Consider the following 25,353-nt stretch of genomic DNA (forward strand, 5'->3'; position numbering starts at 1 on the left):
TGGACAGAGTAGAAGAAGTGTGAGCGAGGGGACGGAGTAGCAGAAGTGTGAGTGAGGGGACGGAGTAGCAGAAGTGTGAGTGAGGGGACGGAGTAGCAGAAGTGTGAGTGAGTGGACGGAGTAGCAGAAGTGTGAGTGAGTGGATGGAGTATGGACGGAGTAGAAGAAGTGTGAGCGAGGGGACGGAGTAGCATAAGTGTGAGTGAGTGGACGGAGTATGGACGGAGTAGAAGAAGTGTGAGCGAGGGGACGGAGTAGCAGAAGTGTGAGTGAGGGGACGGAGTATGGACGGAGTAGAAGAAGTGTGAGTGAGGGGACGGAGTAGCAGAAGTGTGAGTGAGGGGACGGAGTAGCAGAAGTGTGAGTGAGGGGACGGAGTAGTAGAAGTGTGAGTGAGGGGACGGAGTAGCAGAAGTGTGAGTGAGGGGACGGAGTATGGACGGAGTAGAAGAAGTGTGAGTGAGGGGACGGAGTAGCAGAAGTGTGAGTGAGGGGACGGAGTAGCAGAAGTGTGAGTGAGGGGACGGAGTAGCAGAAGTGTGAGTGAGTGGACGGAGTAGCAGAAGTGTGAGTGAGTGGACGGAGTATGGACGGAGTAGAAGAAGTGTGAGCGAGGGGACGGAGTAGCATAAGTGTGAGTGAGTGGACGGAGTATGGACGGAGTAGAAGAAGTGTGAGCGAGGGGACGGAGTAGCAGAAGTGTGAGTGAGGGGACGGAGTATGGACGGAGTAGCAGAAGTGTGAGTGAGGGGACGGAGTAGCAGAAGTGTGAGTGAGGGGACGGAGTAGCAGAAGTGTGAGTGAGGGGACGGAGTAGCAGAAGTGTGAGTGAGGGGACGGAGTAGCAGAAGTGTGAGTGAGGGGACGGAGTAGCAGAAGTGTGAGTGAAGGGATGGAGTAGCAGAAGTGTGAGTGAGGGGACGGCGTAGCAGAAGTGTGAGTGAGTGGACGGAGTAGCAGAAGTGTGAGTGAGGGGACGGAGTAGCAGAAGTGTGAGTGAGGGGACGGAGTAGCAGAAGTGTGAGTGAAGGGATGGAGTAGCAGAAGTGTGAGTGAGGGGACGGCGTAGCAGAAGTGTGAGTAAGTGGACGGAGTAGCAGAAGTGCGAGTGAGTGGACGGAGTAGCAGAAGTGTGAGTGAGGGGACGGAGTAGCAGAAGTGTGAGTGAGTGGACAGAGTATGGACAGAGTAGAAGAAGTGTGAGCGAGGGGACGGAGTAGCAGAAGTGTGAGTGAGGGGACGGAGTAGCAGAAGTGTGAGTGAGGGGACGGAGTAGCAGAAGTGTGAGTGAGTGGACGGAGTAGCAGAAGTGTGAGTGAGTGGATGGAGTATGGACGGAGTAGAAGAAGTGTGAGCGAGGGGACGGAGTAGCATAAGTGTGAGTGAGTGGACGGAGTATGGACGGAGTAGAAGAAGTGTGAGCGAGGGGACGGAGTAGCAGAAGTGTGAGTGAGGGGACGGAGTATGGACGGAGTAGAAGAAGTGTGAGTGAGGGGACGGAGTAGCAGAAGTGTGAGTGAGGGGACGGAGTAGCAGAAGTGTGAGTGAGGGGACGGAGTAGTAGAAGTGTGAGTGAGGGGACGGAGTAGCAGAAGTGTGAGTGAGGGGACGGAGTATGGACGGAGTAGAAGAAGTGTGAGTGAGGGGACGGAGTAGCAGAAGTGTGAGTGAGGGGACGGAGTAGCAGAAGTGTGAGTGAGGGGACGGAGTAGCAGAAGTGTGAGTGAGAGGACGGAGTAGCAGAAGTGTGAGTGAGAGGACGGAGTAGCAGAAGTGTGAGTGAGGGGACGGAGTAGCAGAAGTGTGAGTGAGTGGACGGAGTAGCAGAAGTGTGAGTGAGGGGATGGAGTAGCAGAAGTGTGAGTGAGTGGGTGGAGTAGCAGAAGTGTGAGTGAGGGGACGGAGTAGCAGAAGTGTGAGCGAGGGGACGGAGGAGCAGAAGTGTGAGTGAGTGGGTGGAGTAGCAGAAGTGTGAGTGAGAGGACGGAGTAGCAGAAGTGTGAGTGAGGGGACGGAGTAGCAGAAGTGTGAGTGAGTGGACGGAGTAGCAGAAGTGTGAGTGAGGGGACGGAGTAGCAGAAGTGTGAGTGAGTGGATGGAGTATGGACGGAGTAGAAGAAGTGTGAGCGAGGGGACGGAGTAGCATAAGTGTGAGTGAGTGGACGGAGTATGGACGGAGTAGAAGAAGTGTGAGCGAGGGGACGGAGTAGCAGAAGTGTGAGTGAGGGGACGGAGTATGGACGGAGTAGAAGAAGTGTGAGTGAGGGGACGGAGTAGCAGAAGTGTGAGTGAGGGGACGGAGTAGCAGAAGTGTGAGTGAGGGGACGGAGTAGTAGAAGTGTGAGTGAGGGGACGGAGTAGCAGAAGTGTGAGTGAGGGGACGGAGTATGGACGGAGTAGAAGAAGTGTGAGTGAGGGGACGGAGTAGCAGAAGTGTGAGTGAGGGGACGGAGTAGCAGAAGTGTGAGTGAGAGGACGGAGTAGCAGAAGTGTGAGTGAGAGGACGGAGTAGCAGAAGTGTGAGTGAGGGGACGGAGTAGCAGAAGTGTGAGTGAGTGGACGGAGTAGCAGAAGTGTGAGTGAGGGGATGGAGTAGCAGAAGTGTGAGTGAGTGGGTGGAGTAGCAGAAGTGTGAGTGAGGGGACGGAGTAGCAGAAGTGTGAGCGAGGGGACGGAGGAGCAGAAGTGTGAGTGAGTGGGTGGAGTAGCAGAAGTGTGAGTGAGAGGACGGAGTAGCAGAAGTGTGAGTGAAGGGATGGAGTAGCAGAAGTGTGAGTGAGGGGACGGAGTAGCAGAAGTGTGAGTGAGGGGACGGAGTAGCAGAAGTGTGAGTGAGGGGACGGAGTAGCAGAAGTGTGAGTGAGGGGACGGAGTAGCAGAAGTGTGAGTGAGGGGACGGAGTAGCAGAAGTGTGAGTGAGGGGACGGAGTAGCAGAAGTGTGAGTGAGTGGATGGAGTAGCAGAAGTGTGAGTGAGGGGACGGAGTAGCAGAAGTGTGAGTGAGGGGACGGAGTAGCAGAAGTGTGAGTGAGGGGACGGAGTAGCAGAAGTGTGAGTGAGTGGACGGAGTAGCAGAAGTGTGAGTGAGGGGACGGAGTAGCAGAAGTGTGAGTGAGTGGATGGAGTAGCAGAAGTGTGAGTGAGGGGACGGAGTAGCAGAAGTGTGTGTGAGGGGACGGAGTGAGTGAGGGGACGGAGTAGCAGGAATGGGGTTCGACAATTTGACACGCCTGCATGCGATTAAAGTGGCCCCGGTGGTCAAGCTCCCGGTGGAGGCGTGCTGCTTGGCCGTAGGGGAACTTGTGGGATATGGAAGATCTGCATCCAGCATGAACGGTGCCGCTGTCCTGTTTCTCGATAGTGTTGATAACGTCAGCCAGCTGGTGGATAGCGGTGTGGTGATTAAAGACACGTTGACTCCCGTTCCGCCACTGGTTAATCCTGCCACGAGATTCACCATTTCTAATGCTGTACTGTTTATAAGCCACTGTGTTGTTTGTAAGCCACAGTGTTGTTTATAAGCCACTGTGTTGTTTATAAGCCACTGTGTTGTTTATAAGCCACTGTATTGTTTATAAGTCACTGTATTGTTTAAGTCACTGTGTTGTTTATAAGCCACTGTATTGTTTATAAGCCACTGTATTGTTTATAAGCCACTGTGTTGTTTATAAGCCACTGTATTGTTTATAAGCCACTGTGTTGTTTATAAGCCACTGTATTGTTTATAAGCCACTGTGTTGTTTATAAGCCACTATGTTGTTTATAAGTCACTGTGTTGTTTATAAGCCACTATGTTGTTTATAAGCCACTGTGTATTTTATAAGCCACTGTATTGTTTATAAGTCACTGTGTTGTTTATAAGCCACTATGTTGTTTATAAGCCACTGTGTTGTTTATAAGTCACTGTATTGTTTATAAGCCACTGTGTTGTTTATAAGTCACTATGTTGTTTATAAGCCACTATGTTGTTTATAAGCCACTATGTTGTTTATAAGTCACTGTGTTGTTTATAAGCCACTATGTTGTTTATAAGCCACTATGTTGTTTATAAGCCACTATGTTGTTTATAAGTCACTGTGTTGTTTATAAATCACTGTGTTGTTTATAAGCCACTGTGTTGTTTATAAGTCCCTGTATTGTTTATAAGCCACTGTGTTGTTTATAAGCCACTGTGTTGTTTATAAGCCACGGTGTTGTTTATAAGCCACTGTATTGTTTATAAGCCACTGTGTTGTTTATCAGCCACTGTATTGTTTATAGGCCACTGTATTGTTTATAAGCCACTGTGTTGTTTATAAGCCACTGTGTTGTTTATAAGCCACTGTATTGTTTATAAGTCACTGTGTTGTTTATAAGCCACTGTGTTGTTTATAAGCCACTGTATTGTTTATAAGCCACTGTGTTGTTTATAAGTCACTGTGTTGTTTATAGGCCACTATGTTGTTTATAAGTCACTATGTTGTTTATAAGTCACTGTGTTGTTTATAAGTCACTGTGTTGTTTATAAGCCACTGTGTTGTTTATAAGCCACTGTATTGTTTATAAGCCACTGTGTTGTTTATAAGCCACTGTGTTGTTTATAAGTCACTGTGTTGTTTATAAGTCACTGTATTGTTTATAAGCCACTATGTTGTTTATAAGTCACTGTGTTGTTTATAAGCCACTATGTTGTTTATAAGTCACTGTGTTGTTTATAAGTCACTGTGTTGTTTATAAGTCCCTGTATTGTTTATAAGCCACTGTGTTGTTTATAAGCCACTGTGTTGTTTATAAGTCCCTGTATTGTTTATAAGGGTGGGATACCTGCAGTCAGGTGAGACTGACGAGGCCACTTAGATGATGATGAAATGTATCTATTGATAAACATTGTATCCAGATGAAGTGATTCACCTTTCTGTGATTCTGTGCATCAAGACACTACTGGGACTGCCACCTACCGGTCATACTTGAACAGCATCTCTGTGAGGTCTTTGAAAAGATCCGGGTTTTTAGGGCTGAAAAATCCACTCTTGATCTGGTCCATAACTTGTTTCAGCTCTGGAAGCTTCTTGTAATATGTCATGGCGTCATAGCTGAAAAATAAATAAATACAAGAAGAAAAGATAAGTGCTCACATTTTCTATCACTTTATATCAGTAATGTAACACAACGCTAATTACCTCCGACCAAGCCGGAGGCAACACGGGGATTCGAACCAGCGATCCTCGTGTTGGTAGGCAACAGAATAGACCGCTACACTACCCAGACGTGTAACATAACACTTGTGCTTGTGACAGCAGCCTGGCGTTGTCTGCATTGGGAACTAAAGCGACCATACGTGTAATTAAACTGACGTCACAGACCACAGACAAGGTTAGATATAATCAAGCCGATCGTATCATAATCTGAATATAACTGTGTAGCAAGTTTCATTTCCATGGTTAATTGTGCAGAACTGTTTCCAACAGTTTATAGAACAAACATTTTGGTTTTTGCACTATGGGCAACATAGAGAGTCGTTTGATCAGATGTTAATTATGCACAGAATTAATTAAACACTATGTGAATTCCTCCATGGCCGACTACCATGCTGTTACTACCGTGCTGTTACTACCGTGCTGTTACTACCATGGTGTTACTACTGTGCTGTTACTACCATGCTGTTACTGCCGTGCTGTTACTACCATGGTGTTACTACTGTGCTGTTACTACCATGCTGTTACTGCCGTGCTGTTACTACCATGGTGTTACTACTGTGCTGTTACTACCATGCTGTTACTGCCGTGCTGTTACTGCCATGCTGTTACTACTGTGCTGTTACTACCATGCTGTTACTACCGTGCTGTTACTACCGTGCTGTTACTGCCATGCTGTTACTACCGTGCTGTTACTGCCATGCTGTTACTACCATGCTGTTACTACCATGGTGTTACTACTGTGCTGTTACTACCGTGCTGTTACTACCTTGATGTTACTGCCATGCTGTTACTACCATGCTGTTACTACTGTGCTGTTACTACCATGCTGTTACTACCGTGCTGTTACTACCGTGCTGTTACTACCATGCTGTTACTACCTTGATGTTACTGCCATGCTGTTACTACCATGCTGTTACTACCATGCTGTTACTGCCATGCTGTTACTACCATGCTGTTACTACTGTGCTGTTACTACCATGCTGTTACTGCCGTGCTGTTACTACCATGCTGTTACTACCATGGTGTTACTACTGTGCTGTTACTACCGTGCTGTTACTACCTTGATGTTACTGCCATGCTGTTACTACCATGCTGTTACTACTGTGCTGTTACTACCATGCTGTTACTACCGTGCTGTTACTACCGTGCTGTTACTACCATGCTGTTACTACCTTGATGTTACTGCCATGCTGTTACTACCATGCTGTTACTACCATGCTGTTACTGCCATGCTGTTACTACCATGCTGTTACTACTGTGCTGTTACTACCATGCTGTTACTGCCGTGCTGTTACTACCATGCTGTTACTACCATGCTGTTACTACTGTGCTGTTACTACCGTGCTGTTACTACCTTGATGTTACTGCCATGCTGTTACTACCATGCTGTTACTACTGTGCTGTTACTACTGTGCTGTTACTACCGTGCTGTTACTACCGTGCTGTTACTACCATGCTGTTACTACCTTGATGTTACTGCCATGCTGTTACTACCGTGCTGTTACTACCATGCTGTTACTGCCATGCTGTTACTGCCATGCTGTTACTACCATGGTGTTACTACTGTGCTGTTACTACCATGCTGTTACTGCCGTGCTGTTACTACCATGCTGTTACTACCATGCTGTTACTACTGTGCTGTTACTGCCGTGCTGTTACTACCATGGTGTCACTACTGTGCTGTTACTACCATGCTGTTACTGCCGTGCTGTTACTACCATGCTGTTACTACCGTTCTGTTACTGGAAGTGTCTGCTGGACGGTGTGCAGTAAGAGTAAGAGAAAATCTCGTAGTTGAGTATTATCCAGTGATGTAACATTACACATACACAGACAGGAGACAGAAAGACATTGCATACATTTTGTGGACTTATCAAAAATAGAAAACGATACAAGAAATAAATATAAAATATAATAATATATAATATCCATCCATCCATTATCCGAACCGCTTATCCTGCTCTCAGGGTCGCGGGGATCCTGGACCCTCTCCCAGCAGTCATTGGGCGGCATGCGGGGAGAGACCCTTGACAGGCCCCCCCCCCCCCCCCACACACACACACCTAGCGACAATTTAGTATGGCCAATTCACCTGACCTACATGTCTTTGGACTGTTGGGGGAAACCCATGCAGACACGGGGAGAACATGCAAACTCCACACAGAGGATGACCCGGTACGACCCCCAAGGTTGGACTACCCCGGAGCTCAAACCCAGCACCTTCCTGCTGTGAGGTGACCACGCTAACCACTGCGCCACCATAATAATAATAATATATATAATATAAAAAATATAAGTATATAAAAAAAAGCCAAGAACACCATCTACCCCTTTTTGTCGAGTTCAGCCACATCCTCCACCCTCATGCCAAAGATGAAGAGGTTCTCCTCCCCGGCCTCCTCCGCCATCTCCACGTTGGCTCCATCCATGGTGCCGATGGTGAGGGCTCCGTTCAGCATGAACTTCATGTTCCCGGTGCCCGACGCCTCGGTGCCCGCAGTAGAGATCTGCTGCGACAGATCTGTGGCGGGGATCACTGCGGGGGAAACGAGATCATTATTCCCATCTACTCATTGGTTCGTCACGCTTAATCCACTTCGCCGCCATCAGATAAGAAAATACAAACAGAAATAAAAGATAAATAGAAATAAGAACAAAGTATATCAGCAAGCATGGTGCACATAACACCCTATCTATGCTGCACTACCGCAGCACACAACAAGCAGCACAAACAAAACCCTGGAAGGGCCGGTCCAGTGACCATTAACCCAGAGTGTCTGACAGTCTGAGTCTGAGGGAGGAGGTGTAAGTCTGATGGCCACAGGCAGGAATGGCCTCCTGTGGCGCTCTGTGGTGCTTTTCGGCAGAATGAGTCTATTACTAAAAGTACTCCTGTGCCCAACCAGCACGCCATGGAGTGGGTGGGAGACATTGGCCATGATGGCACATAATTTCAACAGCGTCCTCCCCTCAGACACCGCCGCCAGAGAATCCAGTTCCACCCCCACAACGTCACCGGCCTTGCGGATCAGTTTATTGACCCTGTTTACATCCGCTACCCTCAGCCTGCTGCCCCAACACACAACAGCAAACAGGAGAGCACTGGCCACCACAGACTCATACCACATCCTGAGCACTGTCTGAAGGACATCTGCCAGACAAATGCTCAGGACGTCAACCGTTGCCTGGCAGCCTCACTAACCACTACCTAACCTTAACCCTAAACTTCACCACCATAGCTGCAGTCGACAGCAGTATTGGGGCTAAATAGTTGGGTAACACTTTAGTATGGGGAACATATTCTAAGTAAAACACTTAATTACTAGTGAATTAGTAATGATCAAGATGTCACTTTAGTATGGGGAACATATTCTAAGTAACAACAACTTAATTACTAGTGAATTAGTAATGATCAAGATGCCACTTTAGTATGGGGAACATATTCTAAGTAACAACACATTAATTTAGAGTAATGTAACACTATGAACACTTGTAGTTTTGTGTGTTGTTATGTAAGAACAGACCATATTCATTAAGTGTTAGTAAGGGAGAATAACTCTTCTTGTGGTACTACCACCTTATAAAGGCCATACTAAGCAAAGCATATTGAGATGGTACTACTAATAAGCAATACTTCTGAGGTTATAGAGGGAAAACTCATAGTTAAGGGCTTACTGGTTGTATAATAAGGCCATGCAGAATAAGGCATTAATGAGTACGTAATAATGACCAATTAAGAGCCAATATGTTGCTAATTTGCATGCTAATAAGCACATAATTAACTGTGACTATGTTCCCCATACTAAAGTGTTACCAATCGTTGTTTTGCGTGTGCAACATTATCAAGTTGCATTATTTGTACACGGAATCAGCAGTCTTTGCTGGTCACATGGTTTCCGAAAGAATGTCCACAAAGATTAAATATGGGTTCCCAACCTGGCAACCTAAAAAGTCTTTATTCATGCGTTTACTGATTTACAACACTCTGATAAATCAGTTATTAACTAGTCATAAAGTACTCAATAACCACCTCTAAACCTTTATTAAGTATGCCTTACTGTATTAGCCATGTTAATCGCTTACCTTGTGTAATTTATCTTTTCATTTTGTGTTAAACACATTGTGTTGCAATTCTGTATGAACTGTGCAATCCTACAATCTAAAAATGTCATCTATTTGAATATTAATTTGATAACAACTGAGCATATGAACATCAGATTACTATGGAGTAATCGATATCATTGATATATGTTATATGTTATATAGGTAGATGTGCATATATATTAACAAGACCCTGAGATACTTGAACTCCTTCACTTGAGGCAACAACTCATCCCCAGCCCGGAGGGAGCACTCCACCCTTTTCCGATAGAGAACCATGGGCTTAGACTTGGAGGTGCTGACTCTCATCCCGGCCATTTCACACCCAGCTGCAAACCGCCCCAGTGCGCACTAGAGGTCGCGTTCTGATGAAGCCAACAAAACCACATCATCTGTAAAGAGCAGAGATGCAATTCCGAGGTTCCCAAAACGGACACACGCCTCACCTTGGCTGAGCCTTGAGATCCTGTCCATGAATATCACAAACGGTATTGGAGACAAGGGACAACCTTGGCGGAGCCCCACACCCACCGAAAACGTGTTTGACTTTGTGCCGCGAATGCAGACACAGCTCTCACTTTGGTTATACAAGAGCCGGATGGCTTGTAGCAACTGCCCCGGTACCCCATACTCCTGCAGTACCCTACGCAGAGTGCCCCGGGGTACACGGTCGTAAGCAGAAAAACTGTCTTGTACAATAAATCGAGCCGCTAAAGATATAGTGAGCAATACCATAGACAGTAATGCCTCATTGCACCTTGGTCAACAACTTCTTCCCTTGTCTGTTAGTGTAAATAAAGCATGTCAGTTTGCAAAAGCAGTTTCTCTTTGGGTGGCTGCATGGTGGTCAGCACTGTCGCCTCACATCAAGAAGGTCCTGGGTTCAAACCCCAGGCCGTCCCAGGTCCTTTCTGTGTGGAGTTTGCATGTTCTCCTCGTGTCTGTATTGGTTTCCTCCCACCATCAAAAAGACATGCGTGTCAGGGTTAATACTCCTGCCTGTGCCCCTGAGCAAGGCGACGGAAAGACGAACCGGAGTTGGTCCCTGAGCCCTGCAGCTGCCCACTGCTGCCATCCAGTAGAATGGGTTAAATGCAGAGAACCCATCTCACTGTAACCTGTACAAATGACAAAATACAGTGGCCTTCTTCTCTGGATGGTACCTTTCTCTGCCAGGGACACCCTGTAGTTCTCCAGGAAGATGACCTTCAGTTTGTCGCCCACGATGGGGTCGTTGTTCACCACTTCAGCCACCGAGGTGATGAGTTTAATGATCATCTTTGCCATGTGATACCCCGGAGCCGCCTGCGGGGGAGAGACATCGGCTCAGTGAAGATAAACGCCCAAAGCACTTCCTGAGCTGTTCTCGTATACGTGCGCTGTGCAATGCTTGTTGAAGCCCCTACCTTGCCACCGATGATCATCGTGCGCGGGACAAAAGGTGCAGTGGGGTTCTTCTTAATGCCTTAAAGAAAGAAAAGCTAGACTGGTTTAGAAATAGTCAGCGAGTCTGCTTGGTAACGGAGCGTTGCTTCGTTACACAACTTTGGACACCAATCTCAGCAAAACCTGTCGGCGAAGCAAGTGCGAGTAAAGAGGGAACGTCTTAGAAAAACGAAAACGAGGAAAGGATGCTCTTTATCACATCACGTAAAGAGACTTCATTTCAGACCTGAGCATTATTAGTGTTCAGTTTTCGCTGCTCGAGGTGCTAGGCGGGTGGGGTTCCTATGCCAGGACAAGTCAGATAATATCAGCTTATGGTTCTCTCGCAGTCGACAATGCGTTTTTAAAAAAAAAAACGTCCCCCCTTTTTCCCCCCAATTGTACCCGGCCAATTACCCCGCTCTCCCGAGCCGTCCCGGTCGCTGCTCCGGGGAGGGCTGCAGACTACCACGTGCCTCCTCCCATACATGTGGAGTCACCAGCCGCTTCTTTTCACCTGACAGTGAGGAGTTTCACCAGGGGGGACGTAGCACATGGGAGGATCATGCTAGTTCCCAGTCCCCCCCCCCATGAACAGGCGCCCCAACTGACCAAAGGAGGCGCTAGTGCAGCGACCAGGACACATGCCCACATCCGGCTTCCCACCCGCAGACACGGCCAACTGTGTCTGTAGGGACGCCCGACTACGCAGGAGGCAACACGGGGATTCGAACCGCCGATCCCCGTGTTGGTAGGCAACAGAATAGACCGCCACACCACCCGGACGCCCAACGACAATGCATTTGACTGGAGCGACCCCAATGGCCTGGCACTGCGATGCAGCAAAAACGACCCCAGGACTTCAGTCTGAGACGCTACCCCCCCCCCCGGGCCGCTCACGTACGGTTATACATGGTGATGATGTGAAGGCAGTTGAGGAGCTGGCGTTTGTACTCGTGGATTCTCTTCACGTGGACGTCGAACATGGAGGACGGGTTTATTTTCACCCTGTACTCCGTCTCCAGGTAGTGGGCGAACTTCACCTTGTTGTCCTGCGGAGAGGTTAGGAACAGGAGGAGTCATTCGGGTGGGGATGCGGAACAGGGCTGCAGGCCTGCCCAGGCCTGTAGTCTGGGTTTGGACAGGCTGCAGGCAGTTTTGCAATACACACATTAATCACACGTCACAATATCGTGGTGGGGGTGCAGGTAAATACCAAAGAGCTGAGACACGGCCTTGTGTGGCTCAATAGGGAGAGGCGGTCCCGCTCAGGGATCCGATTCCCACCAGGGCCACATCATGCTTAAACGGTCCCACAAAACGAAACCCGCGTTTTCCTTCTGGTGACCTCTTCCATCCGCACTTCACAACAACTTTCGTTTTTCGTGTGCGAGTAACGTTCTGTTTCGGAGAAACGGAGTAATTGTGCGACTTGACGAGTTGCGCAAGAGGAGCTGAAACCAGCCAACCCCATAAACGACGTCCCCGTCCTGAGACTGCCGCTCATTATCCGCCGCCCGTCAGATCAAACCCCCTGCCCCCGCTAAGCTCCGCCCAGCTGCTGCGCTTCACCTGGATATGAGGAAGTCGCCCCCGGCCTTAACCCTGATGTTGACCCCATGTCAACCCCTGGATGAAGTGGGGAACAAAGAGGGAGTCCTGTGCTGGGACTGCATGGGACCGGGTGAGGACACAGACCACGCCGGCCTGAGGACGCATGCTCCCACGCATCGATTTCACCGATTGCGTAACGTGTAATGACGCATCCGTGCGGTTAACCTGTGACCTCGTTTCACCCTATACTGTTGGTGCGTTATTGAGCCTCCTCTGGGCCCGGGCCAGCCCGTGGAGCGCACCAGCTCACGTTGCGTAACCTCGCGGTCTCTCGCTTGCGGCCGCCGCGTACGCACAAAGCGGAGCCTGCAAGAGGCAACAGCTGTGATCTATAAAACCAAACTTGACGGGGGAGTTTGCGCACCTGTACGTCAACAGATGGGGGGGGGGGGGGGAGGTGAACTGAAGCCTCTTCCGAGCCGTCCCGGTCGCTGCTCCACCCCCATCTGTCGATCCGGGGAGGGCTGCAGACTACAGCGTGCCTCCTCCCATGCATGCAGGGCCGGATCTAGGCGTAGGCTAGGGTCCGACTGCCACAGGGGGGCCCCAGACAGACGGATAAAACCCTCAACTTTTGGTCTAAATCAAAAATATGTAATGTAAAATATTTTAAACTATAAATAGATAATTACAAACAAAAATATATATAGCTAACTAATTAACCATAATAACCGTGTGGCAGTTAAAAGTAACATTGTTTGTTTACAAAGTATCACAATGTGCTTGTTTGGGGGAGGGGGGGGCCCGGGAGGGGGGGGGCCCCAGGAAAAACGCTCTGCCTAGTGTGCTCTGTCCATCCGGCCCTGCATACATGTGGAGTCGCCAGCCGCTTCTTTTCACCTGACAGTGAGGAGTTTCACCAGGAGGACGTAGCGCCTGGGAGGATCACGCTGTTCCCCCCAGTTCCCCCTCCCCCTGAACAGGCGCCCCAACTGACCAGAGGAGGCGCTATTGCAACGACCAGCTTCCCACCCGCAGACACGGCCAACGGTGTCTGTAGGGACGCCCGACCAAGCTGGAGGTAAAACGGGGATTCGAACTGGCGAGCCCCGTGTTGCTAGACAACGGAATAAGCCGCCACACTACCCGGACACCCGTCACCTCATGTTTTGTCGGTCCTCTTAATCCAACTGAATTTCACGGGACGTTTCTCAAAGTGCCTCCGGGTTTGACCCCCTGCCAGTTTGCTTGTCCTCGTTAGTGCCTTGCGTTATGCCCGAGTCGACACCTACCTGTTTGACCTTGGCGACGTCCCTGATGAAGGTGACATCGTCTTCCAGGTCGGTTAACTTGCGCAGCTGGCTGAGGTCCTTCACATAATCCTCACCGATGGCCTGCAGGGGGACAGCACAAGCCAGGTCTGAATCTGTGCTCGGCAAGCAGCAAAAGCTACAGGTTCTAGTTTTCCCAGAATGGGAACGGGTATTCCCACCGGCTGGGACACGTTACAAAGGCCTGTGGAAAGGCTGAGCAAAGGCGGGTTAGAGGAGGGGGGGGGTCTGCTGTGTGAGTAAGAACAGCCACCCAGCTCCTGTAATAGGACTGTCCAGAACTACAAACACGGCCAGTAAGTTACTGGGAACGAGCAGGAGCAACTGGGATGCAACACGGGTGAAGCAAAAAGCCCGGTGTCTGGACCATATGGAGCCGCTACAGCAGCCAAGACCATCTACAAGTCTCTCGTACCAAATGCAATAAATCTGCTAAATTCGTAAACACCATTTACACCGGAACCCTGTGCGCTATTGTTGTCAGTACTGTGTGTGTCTGTTGTGTTATGTATTATTGTATTCACTGTGATTTACTGTGATGTATTTCAACCAACCTGTGAAGTCTACAGCAAATTTCTACATTTGTGGACAATAATAATAATAATAATGATGATGATGATGATGATGATGATTATTACTCAATATTATGTAATATGCAATATTAAATTAAATATTAAATAATATAAATATTAATTAATTCTTATTAATTAAACATTAATTGCTATTAAATTATTTTATTATTATTATTATTAAATTATATGCCAGCAGGAGCAAATATGTGGCAGAAATATGGTGTACAAGCGGTGGGCCTGAGGTACTGCACCCTCCCTCCCCTGGTACTGATTGCTGCTCTGCAGCTGCCCGGTCCCACCTCAGCGATCAGCTCAGCCAGTCCGGGGTTGCAGAGCAGGAGCCAGCGTCTGGGAGTGATGCCGTTGGTTTTGTTCTGGAACTTCTCCGGCTCCAGCTCGCTGAAATCCCGGAACCTGTGTAAAACCAGACCGGGGAACATTCTGGAGGAGGTACAGCATGTGCACACTGGTAACGACTGCTTAGGTATCTTTGCTGTGAACCGTCGTCTTTTCTAAAAGGTGGACGTCGCCGGCAGAGGAGCTTACACGTCCGTCTTGATGATGTTGGAGTGTATCTCTGCAACTCCGTTGACGGCGTGCGACCCCACGATGCACAGGTGCGCCATATTGACCCTCTTGCAGCCGTCCTCTTCAATCAGAGACATTCTCCTGAGTCGGTCCATGTCGTTGGGGAACAGGGCCGTAATTTTCTGCAGTAACACACACACACACAAAACACACACAGAGGCTAGTTTCACACACAACTTCGCTATGTGTGGGGGTGCCTATATTTCCATACAGGGGTACAAACCCCTGGGAATGAGTAGCGGAAGCTGGGGTGAAGAGGAGAAGTGACGAGCTGCGAGCAGCAGAAGCAGAAGAGGAAGAAGAACGAGAACAAGAAGAACAGGAACAAGAAGACAGTTTCGTCGGTACAAGGGAACATCCATAACTGTAACATCAATATCTTAACAAAAAAGACTGGTTTCTTAATCTCCCTTTAACCATGATGGCGTAGAACTGCACAGCTCTGTAAAGAAGGTAACAAAGAGAAGAGGAAATGGTGGCAGTATGAGTTCAATGACAGTTTTTCCTCCCTACAGCAGCTATCAGGTTGCAGTACACTGGTAACAGTATCAGGTTGCAGTACACCGGTAACAGTATCAGGTTGCAGTACACCGGTAACAGTATCAGGTTGCAGTACACCGGTAACAGTATCAGGTTGCAGTACACTGGTAACAGTGTCAGGTTGCAGTACACTGGTAACAGTGTCAGGTTGCAGTACACTGGTAACAGTATCAGGTTGCAGTACACCGGTAACAGTATCAGGTTGCAGTACACCGGTAACAGTATCAGGTTGCAGTACACCGGTAACAGTATCAGGTTGCAGTACACCGGTAACAGTATCAGGTTGCAGTACACCGGTAACAGTATCAGGTTGCAGTACACCGGTAACAGTATCAGGTTGCAGTACACCGGTAACAGTATCAGGTTGCAGTACACCGGTAACAGTATCAGGTTGCAGTACACTGGTAACAGTGTCAGGTTGCAGTACACTGGTAACAGTGTCAGGTTGCAGTACACTGGTAACAGTATCAGGTTGCAGTACACCGGTAACAGTATCAGGTTGCAGTACACCGGTAACAGTATCAGGTTGCAGTACACCGGTAACAGTATCAGGTTGCAGTACACCGGTAACAGTATCAGGTTGCAGTACACCGGTAACAGTTTTAGGTTGCAGTACACCGGTAACAGTATCAGGTTGCAGTACACCGGTAACAGTATCAGGTTGCAGTACACCGGTAACAGTATCAGGTTGCAGTACACCGGTAACAGTATCAGGTTGCAGTACACCGGTAACAGTATCAGGTTGCAGTACACTGGTAACAGTATCAGGTTGCAGTACACCGGTAACAGTATCAGGTTGCAGTACACCGGTAACAGTATCAGGTTGCAGTACACCGGTAACAGTATCAGGTTGCAGTACACCGGTAACAGTATCAGGTTGCAGTACACCGGTAACAGTATCAGGTTGCAGTACACCGGTAACAGTATCAGGTTGCAGTACACCGGTAACAGTATCAGGTTGCAGTACACTGGTAACAGTATCAGGTTGCAGTACACTGGTAACAGTATCACGGATCAGAGTGATCCCCTCTTTGGTTGTCTTTGTTCATCAGTTAATTCTGTATTGAGTTGTTGATGCTCAGAGGGCGGTGCGGAGAAAGAGATGTTTATTTCAGTAACTAGTACAGTAACTAGTGCAGTAACTAGTGCAGTGTTTATTTCAGTAACTAGTGCAGTATTTATTTCAGTAACTAGTGCAGTATTTATTTCAGTAACTAGTGCAGTGTTTATTTCAGTAACTAGTGCAGTATTTATTTCAGTAACTAGTACAGTAACTAGTGCAGTAACTAGTGCAGTGTTTATTTCAGTAACTAGTGCAGTATTTATTTCAGTAACTAGTGCAGTAACTAGTGCAGTGTTTATTTCAGTAACTAGTGCAGTGTTTATTTCAGTAACTAGTACAGTAACTAGTGCAGTGTTTATTTCAGTAACTAGTGCAGTATTTATTTCAGTAACTAGTACAGTAACTAGTGCAGTAACTAGTGCAGTATTTATTTCAGTAACTAGTGCAGTAACTAGTGCAGTGTTTATTTCAGTAACTAGTGCAGTATTTATTTCAGTAACTAGTGCAGTATTTATTTCAGTAACTAGTGCAGTGTTTATTTCAGTAACTAGTGCAGTATTTATTTCAGTAACTAGTACAGTAACTAGTGCAGTGTTTATTTCAGTAACTAGTGCAGTATTTATTTCAGTAACTTGTGCAGTAACTAGTGCAGTGTTTATTTCAGTAACTAGTACAGTAACTAGTGCAGTGTTTATTTCAGTAACTAGTGCAGTATTTATTTCAGTAACTAGTACAGTAACTAGTGCAGTAACTAGTGCAGTATTTATTTCAGTAACTAGTACAGTAACTAGTGCAGTGTTTATTTCAGTAACTAGTGCAGTGTTTATTTCAGTAACTAGTGCAGTATTTATTTCAGTAACTAGTGCAGTATTTATTTCAGTAACTAGTGCAGTATTTATTTCAGTAACTAGTGCAGTAACTAGTGTAGTGCCCATTCAGGTGTAAAGCCCCCTCACACTACAATGTGGGTTGCAATGGCAGAGTGATGGTGTTCGTCCACTTGCCACGGGATGGATGGATGGACAGACAGCCAGACAGACACATAGACACACAGACGGAGAGACAGTCAGACAGGCAGGCAGACGGACAGATACACAGACACACAGACAGATGGACAGTCAGACAGACAGACCGGCAGGCAGATGGACAGACAAGCAGGCAGACACACAGACAGACAGGCAGGCAGATGGACAGATAGACAGACAGCCAGGCAGGCAGACAGACAGACACACAGACAGACGGACAGTCAGACGGACAGATAGACAGACAGACAGGCAGGCAGGCAGAAAGACAGTCAGACAGACATTCCTTCCAATTAGTTAGATAACTACAGCAGTAGTAGTTTATTGCTGATAGAATATATGTTCAAAAACCATTTTGCTAACCCACCCTCTGCTGTGGGCAGTAAGCACTTTTATATTTTACAAAGACGAGAAGGAAAATCAAGTCCTTTATAAATGTTGTATCGGCTCTTTCCGAGCAGGAAAACGAAAAATGCCTTTTCGTTTGTGGATTCTGAAAGGAAAATGAAATCCCTATTCTGTTTTCATACCTTTAATTTCTGTCTCTGGAAAACAAAGACAACAACCCAAAACAGACCAGAACAACGAAACAACCCCACTTTCTAATAGCCTACATATTGCAAAACGTTGTCTCAATGTGCTATTCCCTATATGTCCACATCGGTTCATGTGGCGCTGTTTCACCATCCAGCTGTTGAAAAGGGTGCTTGCCACCGTGGTTGTTGGGCTTACTCTATTTGTTATATGGGTGTGATGATTTTTTCGACATACCCAGCAATGGTTTTGCAAGTAGGCCTCATTACAGGCCATTTATGATGGAAATAAAGACATTTAGCATGAGGTGTTGCATCGGGATGTGAGCTGCGTTCAGATTTGAGCGTCAGCGTGAGGGCTGGTGTGGCATTTGTCGGCCCGTGTCCATCTATGGTGGAAGGTTTTTTTGGTTGGAGCTTACATTTTCCTGTAGGATGTTGAGCCTTTACTTTAGCTATAAACTCATGTAAATCTATGGTCTTTCTACCCATAGTGAATTTCACTTTCTTCTTAGGTGAAGTGGGACAAGGGGGCACTTCAGATGTGGTCACCCTGGGGCACCACACTGTGTTGGTCCGGGCAATAGGGCAAAGCATAAACGTCCATTTCCGAACGGAGCAGGACTTCCTATTGATCGCAGGTCACACACACTCCCGGCCCTGTCGATGTTATCCCGTCCTCTGTGTCATACGCAGTGTCGTAATCCCGTACAGCCGTTACACAACCGATGTACAAAAAGAAAATCAGTTCCGCTCCAGCAGCTGGGAAAAGGAGGTCGATGTAACACCCTTCGCCGAGCACCGTTCGTCATTCTGAAGACGATTCGCCATTCGCCCGGACGGCTTCTTCAGTTCTGATGCCTGCGGGAAAGGAACTTCACCGCTGAACCCTGTGGCTACGGCCACGCCTCTTTTTAAAAGAGGACCTGAGTGGGGACAGCTGTTCAGAGCACATGTTCTGAATGTGACATTATTCGCCGCCCGGGGGCGCCTCCACTTCCCCTGAACCACGCCTAGAATCTGTACGGCCTCAAACCGGTGGTTCTTTCCCTGTGCGTGAGCATGAATCGACCTAATTTGCATATCACCTGACCTGTGCCTGAACGCACCACATATTCGTGAGTTTCCCATCACACTGAAAGCTGGAGAACAGATTTAAAACCTCCCTTCAATATGTTACCACCTGCATCTGGGCAGAGAGAGGACTACGTACGTCGAGGTGGATCTGGTTGATCTGGTAGATGATCTGCAGGTGTCGGGGGAGCAGGGTCTCCAGCAGCTCCACAGGCCAGCGCTCCAGCGCCTCGGGCAGCACCGTGTGGTTGGTGTAGGCGAAGGTGCGCTTGGTGATGTCCCAGGCCTGACCGGGAGAGAGAGAAAGAGAGGGGGGGGGTGAGGACATTTTTCCTTTGTCAACACGTCTGATGAGCTTTTGAGTTCGCTTAACACGGCAGCAGGGGAAAACATTCAACTCTGCGTGAGAATCTGATTAAGAGGAACAAAAGCCGGCTCGTCAGGGAGAACCGCTTCCCTACGCCTCCCTACGCCTCTCTCCTTGCCTCGTCCTTTCTTTTACGCCACGCTGAACACCCTAAAAAGACCGGAATGTTTTCTACACCCGGATACCGGTGGCGGCTGGCCAGTACAGGGCGCCGGGGCGCCGCCCCCTTCAGATATCAAGAGATGAAAATCTACTTAAACATGTTAAATATAATGCAAGTCATGATGAAATAAAAGTGTTGTCAGTCTGTGAGCGCCTGTCAGCAGCCATTAAATATTGGTTCAAATGGTGTTTGGTTGATTCCTGTCTGAATACATATACTTCCTGGGTGAATACATATACTTCCTGGGTGAATACATATACTTCCTGTCTGAATACATATACTTCCTGTCTGAATATATATACTTCCTGTCTGAATACATATACTTCCTGTCTGAATATATATACTTCCTGTCTGAATACATATACTTCCTGTCTGAATATATATACTTCCTGTCTGAATACATATACTTCCTGTCTGAATACATATACTTCCTGTCTGAATATGTATACTTCCTGTCTGAATATATATACTTCCTGTCTGAATATATATACTTCCTGTCTGAATACATATACTTCCTGTCTGAATATATATACTTCCTGTCTGAATGCATATACTTCCTGTCTGAATACATATACTTCCTGGGTGAGGGGCGCCGCCCAAACCATACCTTATTTAAGCCCTCAAACTTGTGGCGAGCAGGTGACCTGAGGCTGCCGTCTGATTGGTTCCTTCAGATTTTCCAGGGGGCGCAGCTCTGTGTTGCCCCAGACACGCCCACTTTTATTGGCAGTGAATTGGTATCGTTTTAATGTTTTGTGATCTAATGTGATTGGACAATTCTCGTGGCTGTCAATCATGTTCACACCCACCACCACGTCTCGTCTCGACTGTCAATCATCCGCCGTCCACGAAGCCTGATAAAATCTATAGGCTACATCGTCCTTCTTAATAACTCTGTGACTGTGTGGACATTAGAGCAGCTGTCAGGTGTGCTGCACCAAGGTAAACCCCCCCCCCCCAAACATTTTTAGCACCAGCCGCCACTGCTGGATACTGTGGCTTTGACTCAGGACTAATGGCCATGCTGCCTAGGTTTCTAACGTGAAAGTTGCAGTAATCGTCATGTGGGTGTATTTGTGTGTGCTTTTTTTGTATGTGTGTGTACTGTGCACATAAATTTACATCAGAATATATGTAATATATATGTGTACATAAATGTATATGTATTTAAATTTCTTTTTTTCTTTTTTTGGATTTCCCGCCCTTTTTCTCCCCAGCTGTATCCGGCCATACCCCACTCTCCGAGCCGTCCCGGTCGCTGCTCCACCCCCTCAACCGATCCGGGGAGGGCTGCAGACTACCACATGCCTCCTCCCATACATGTGGAGTCGCCAGCTGCTTCTTTTCACCTGACAGTGAGGAGTTTCACCAGGGGGACATAGTGCATGGGAGGATCACGCTATTTCCCCCAGTTCCCCCTCCCCCCTGAACAGACGCCCCGATCAACCAGACGAGGCGCTAGTGCAGTGACCAGGACACATACCCACATCCGGCTTCCCACCCGCAGACACGGCCAATTGTGTCTGTAGGGACGCCCGACCAAGCCGGAGGTAACACGGGGAATCGAACCGGTGATCCCCATGTTGGTAGGCAACGGACTAGACTGCCACGCTACCCGGATGCCCTGAAAAGGTGGGTTTTGATTAGTGACGTGAACGTGGACAAATCAGTACAGTCTCTGATGTGGTTGGGGAGGGAGTTCCAGAGGAAAGGGGCAGCTATAGAGAAGCTCTGTCACCCCAGGTCCGGTGCTTGGTTCTGTGTGGGGGAGACAGGAGGTCCGGTACATGGTTCTGTGTGCTGGAGACAGGAGGTTGGCATCGGAGGAGCGAAGGCTGTGGGAAGGAGTATGTTAGTGGAGCAGGTCAGTGAGGTAGGAGGGGGCCTGGTTATGGAGGGCTTTGAGAGTGAGGAGAAGGACTTTGAATTGGATCCATTGTGGGACAGTTCGGCAGTGGAGGTTCTGGAGGACAGGGGTGATGTGGTCACGGGAGTGGCAGTGGATGAGCAGGCGAGCAGCAGAGTTCTGGAAGTACTGGAGTTTGTTTGGGACCTTGGATGATGAGCTGTAGAGAATGCTGTTGCAGTTGTCAGTTCTGGATGTGATGAAGGCGTGGATCAACGTTTGGGCAGCAGAGAAGGAGAGTGATGGGCAGAGACCAGCTATGTTTTCAGGTGGAAAGGGGCAGTTCTAGTGATTTGACTGATGTGGCGCTCAAACGAGAGATTGCTGTCAAATGGTTACGATGTTACAGATGTGTGGTGAGGGAGACGAGTGGAGTTATCGATGGTGAGGCAGAAGTTGTGAGTGGTTTTGGTAAGGGATTTGGGACCGATGATGATGATCATGTCAGATTTATCACAATTTAGTTTGAGGAAGGGCGGCACGGTGGCGCAGTGGTTAGTGTGGTCACCTCAGCAAGAAGGTCCTGGGTTCGAGCCCCGGGCTAGTCCGACCTCGGGGGTCGTCCCGGGTCGTCTTCTGTGTGGAGTTTGCATGTTCTCCCCGTGTCTGCGTGGGTTTCCTCCGGGCTCTCCGGGTTCCTCCCACAGTCCAGAGACATGTAGGTCAGGTGAACGAATGTGTGATGGACTGGTGGCCTGTCCAGGGTGTCTCCTCGTCTGCTGCCCAATGACTGCTGGGATAGGCTCCAGCATCCCCGCGACCCTGAGAGCAGGATAAGCGGTTTGGATGACGGATGGATGGATGGATGGATAGTTTGAGGAAGTTGGCTTACTCCCATGATTTAATTTCAGTGAGGCAGTTGGTCCGAGTGGCGAGTCAGAGATATGCAACATCTACTAGCTGTGGAGATCAATTCACCCCCCGAAGACAGTCTATCCGCCACACTCTCCCTCCTGAATGCAGCTTGTGATACTGGTGATCCCGAAGTTAAAATGTATTCTAATTTTGGCGCTCATTTAGTCTGAGTGTAATTAGACCGGCAGCTTGACGTCTGACATGCGAGTGTCCTGCAATGGTAATTCTCTCACTCTCACCCACCTTATCCCAGGTCAGTTTCTCGATGTCCACCAAGACTCTCATCAGCTCGGGGATGGCCATGGCCGGATGAGTGTCATTCAGCTGGATGGCGACCTGGGATGGAGGGACACAGACACACACACAAACACTGAACAGTTGCATTGTGGGTATCCTTGGCTCCAGACTCTTATTGGATTAGCCATTGTGAGATGACGTGATGACCATGGAGGTTGAACCGTGCACTGTCAGTCTTAATTTCAGGATATTTTCCAGACACATTAGGCGAACATTTTAAGAACTCGCTCTGAAAGAGAGGGTACCCGGGTAGGAAAGAGCGCTTCAGATATCGCGACGCTTATCCCATTAGGGCCGACAGTTGGCGCTCCAAACCTCCCAGCCATCACGTCAACTGGCATCCGACGACAGGCTCAGCGTGCGCAGCCGATTACTTAAGACCTACTTTCTCTGGGAAGCTGTCAAAGGAGGTTCGAGCGGCGGTGCCCTTCTTCGTGGTCTTAAAGCGACGGATGATGTCCTGAAGAGTAGCTGCGACGACGAAGTACTCCTGCTTCAGGCGCAGCTCTTTTCCCTCGAAGAACTGCAGCGCAGGGTTTACACAAGGAGAGAGCAGACGACCAACTGAAATACAGCCTTCAAACTGAGTGGCAGGCAACAAGGTTTCACGTGCAAAACAACAACCCGGAGTCAGGTTCCCCGGACAGGGTTGCCCAATGACTCTTCTTAGTTTGCATGCAGACTGATATGAGCAACATGAGCTGAAGGACTCGATACTGAACTTACGTTGTCATTGGGGTAGAGCACCCGGGAGATGTTCTCTGCCAGATTTCTGTCCAGAACAGCTTGGATGTAGTCTCCGACATTGACTAGAGACAGTTATGGTGTGACAGATGGACACGGTTTATCCATCAGTAAATAGATACAGAAACTAAGCTTTGGGAGAAAAAAAGCAGGAAAGCATTGGAGTGTGCTGTGGTCTAAAGAACACTTAAACTGGAAATTGAAGCGTGCCCTCCCTCACAAGGCTCTCAAACTCTTGAGATTCTGTTGCAAATGCGCATTTTTTCAATTTTGCATCGCCAAACCTCAACGCCTTGTGTCTTCACTTACAGTCCCTGAGGTTGAAGTCATTGGGAGCGCGAGCAGACCACAGTCTCATGGTGTTCACAGTGTTGTTCATGTAACCCGGGATGGGCGTGTCATACGGCATGGCCAGAACCACCTACACACACAAATCAGACAACAGACAAAGAATTACATTTTTTCCCCCTCCCCCTTTTCTCCCCAATTGTACTTGGCCAATTATCCCACCTTTCCGAGACGTCCCGGTTGCTGCTCCGCCCCCTCGGCCGATCCGGGGAGGGCTGCAGACTACCACATGCCTCCCCCGATACATGTGGAGTCACCAGCCGCTTCTTTTCACCTGACAGTGAGGAGTTTCGCCAGGGGGACATAGCGCATGGGAGGATCACACTATTCTCCCCAGTTCCCCGACCGACCAGAGGAGGCGCTAGTGCAGCAACCAGGACACATACCCACATCCCGCTTCCCACCCGCAGACACGGCCAATCGTGTCTGTAGGGACGCCCGACCAAGCCGGAGGTAACACGGGGATTCGAACCGGCGATCCCCGTGCTGGTAGGCAACGGAATAGACCGCAGCGCCACCTGGACGCCAGACAAAGAATTACCTTGGCAAAGAAAAAGGGATGTTGTCAGCAGGATAGCTTACCAAGGATGAAACTGAAATCATAGTTTATATTCTCTTCTCAGCACTTCCATCCTGCTGGATTTAAAAGTTCTGTGTCCACAACGGCATTGAAAGGGCACTCGGAACCACGACCCCCTACCCTTCCCGGTTTGGCTTGTTCAATGTACGAGTCGGATCTTTTTCTATGGTTGCGCTGAAAATTTGCATCTGAGTCAGCTTAACTGACCGAGTTAGCTCACACAAAACTTTTCATGTTGGTGGGTTGCTCATGTGAGATGCATAAGAAACAAAACACCATGCATTAGCGGCCACAAATAACGAGGGGTCTTCCTGTGGAAAGTAGCACAGGATTCCCGGAGGAATAACAGATTAAAAGACAAATGCAGTGTGAAACAGAACCACCTTCATTAAAGCACACGTACCTGTGTGTCCACCCACTTGGAGCCCTCTTTGGTCTCCTCTATCCGCCCATAGAAGTGAACGGGCAGCATGTACTCGGGGCGGGCCTTCTCCCAGGGGTTGCCATGCCTCAGCCAATCATCTGCCTCCTCCACCTGGGTCAACGCAGGGTACGTTAAAATGATTTGAATGACATCTCAACATAAAATACAGCAGCAGCTGGATGTGGTGCGTAGAAATAGAGCATTCAGATGACCCAGGTGTAAGCTCCAGATCAGCAAGTATCCCTTCTGCCAAAGTGTCCTTGAGCAAGACAATGGACCTCTACTAGGGCCATGTAGCTGATAAATGCTCAGTGCAGAACGAAGACGTGCATGAAAAGCCGGTGACGCTGGATGCGCAGGCCCATTGTCTTCGGAGGAAGAGCACAAACCAGTGTTCAAAAGTGCGTGTTTGCTCTGGGGGGTTGCATTCCCAGCAGGCTGCAGGACTCCAGAGGGCAAAAGCCTTTAGCTGCGGGACCTCTTATCACACAGAACACATTGGCTTTATTTTTTTTTCCTCTTTTGCCCAGGCCAACAGTGTTACACCACTCTACGGACGGTAAAATATTTTGGTTAATTATTGGCTGGTAAAGTAGTGACCCAGTTCATCTATTCTTGTGGCCCAGTTTAAATCCTTGAGGCCCGGCACCATGAGCGCGGACAAAGTGGATCGTCACTCTTTACTTTTC

General features: G+C 48.4%; 1 protein-coding gene across 1 annotated transcript in view; it reads right to left on the minus strand.

Moving 5' to 3' along the window:
* Positions 1-25,353, minus strand: part of pygl (phosphorylase, glycogen, liver) — a 40,100-nt gene that overhangs the window by 7,177 nt on the left and 7,570 nt on the right. The window contains exons 5-18 of the mRNA XM_056296510.1: positions 24,644-24,775; positions 23,622-23,733; positions 23,295-23,377; positions 22,954-23,091; positions 22,515-22,607; positions 19,120-19,266; positions 14,707-14,870; positions 14,460-14,574; positions 13,550-13,651; positions 11,608-11,755; positions 10,685-10,743; positions 10,442-10,583; positions 7,506-7,713; positions 4,938-5,072 (exon numbers count right to left, since the gene is read on the minus strand). Of these exons, the coding sequence (XP_056152485.1) occupies positions 4,938-5,072; positions 7,506-7,713; positions 10,442-10,583; positions 10,685-10,743; positions 11,608-11,755; positions 13,550-13,651; positions 14,460-14,574; positions 14,707-14,870; positions 19,120-19,266; positions 22,515-22,607; positions 22,954-23,091; positions 23,295-23,377; positions 23,622-23,733; positions 24,644-24,775 (1,778 nt within the window). The remainder of the gene's footprint in view (positions 1-4,937; positions 5,073-7,505; positions 7,714-10,441; positions 10,584-10,684; positions 10,744-11,607; positions 11,756-13,549; positions 13,652-14,459; positions 14,575-14,706; positions 14,871-19,119; positions 19,267-22,514; positions 22,608-22,953; positions 23,092-23,294; positions 23,378-23,621; positions 23,734-24,643; positions 24,776-25,353) is intronic.

Source organism: Lampris incognitus, chromosome 16 (genome assembly GCF_029633865.1).
Source record: "Lampris incognitus isolate fLamInc1 chromosome 16, fLamInc1.hap2, whole genome shotgun sequence".
Lineage (NCBI taxonomy): Eukaryota > Metazoa > Chordata > Actinopteri > Lampriformes > Lampridae > Lampris > Lampris incognitus.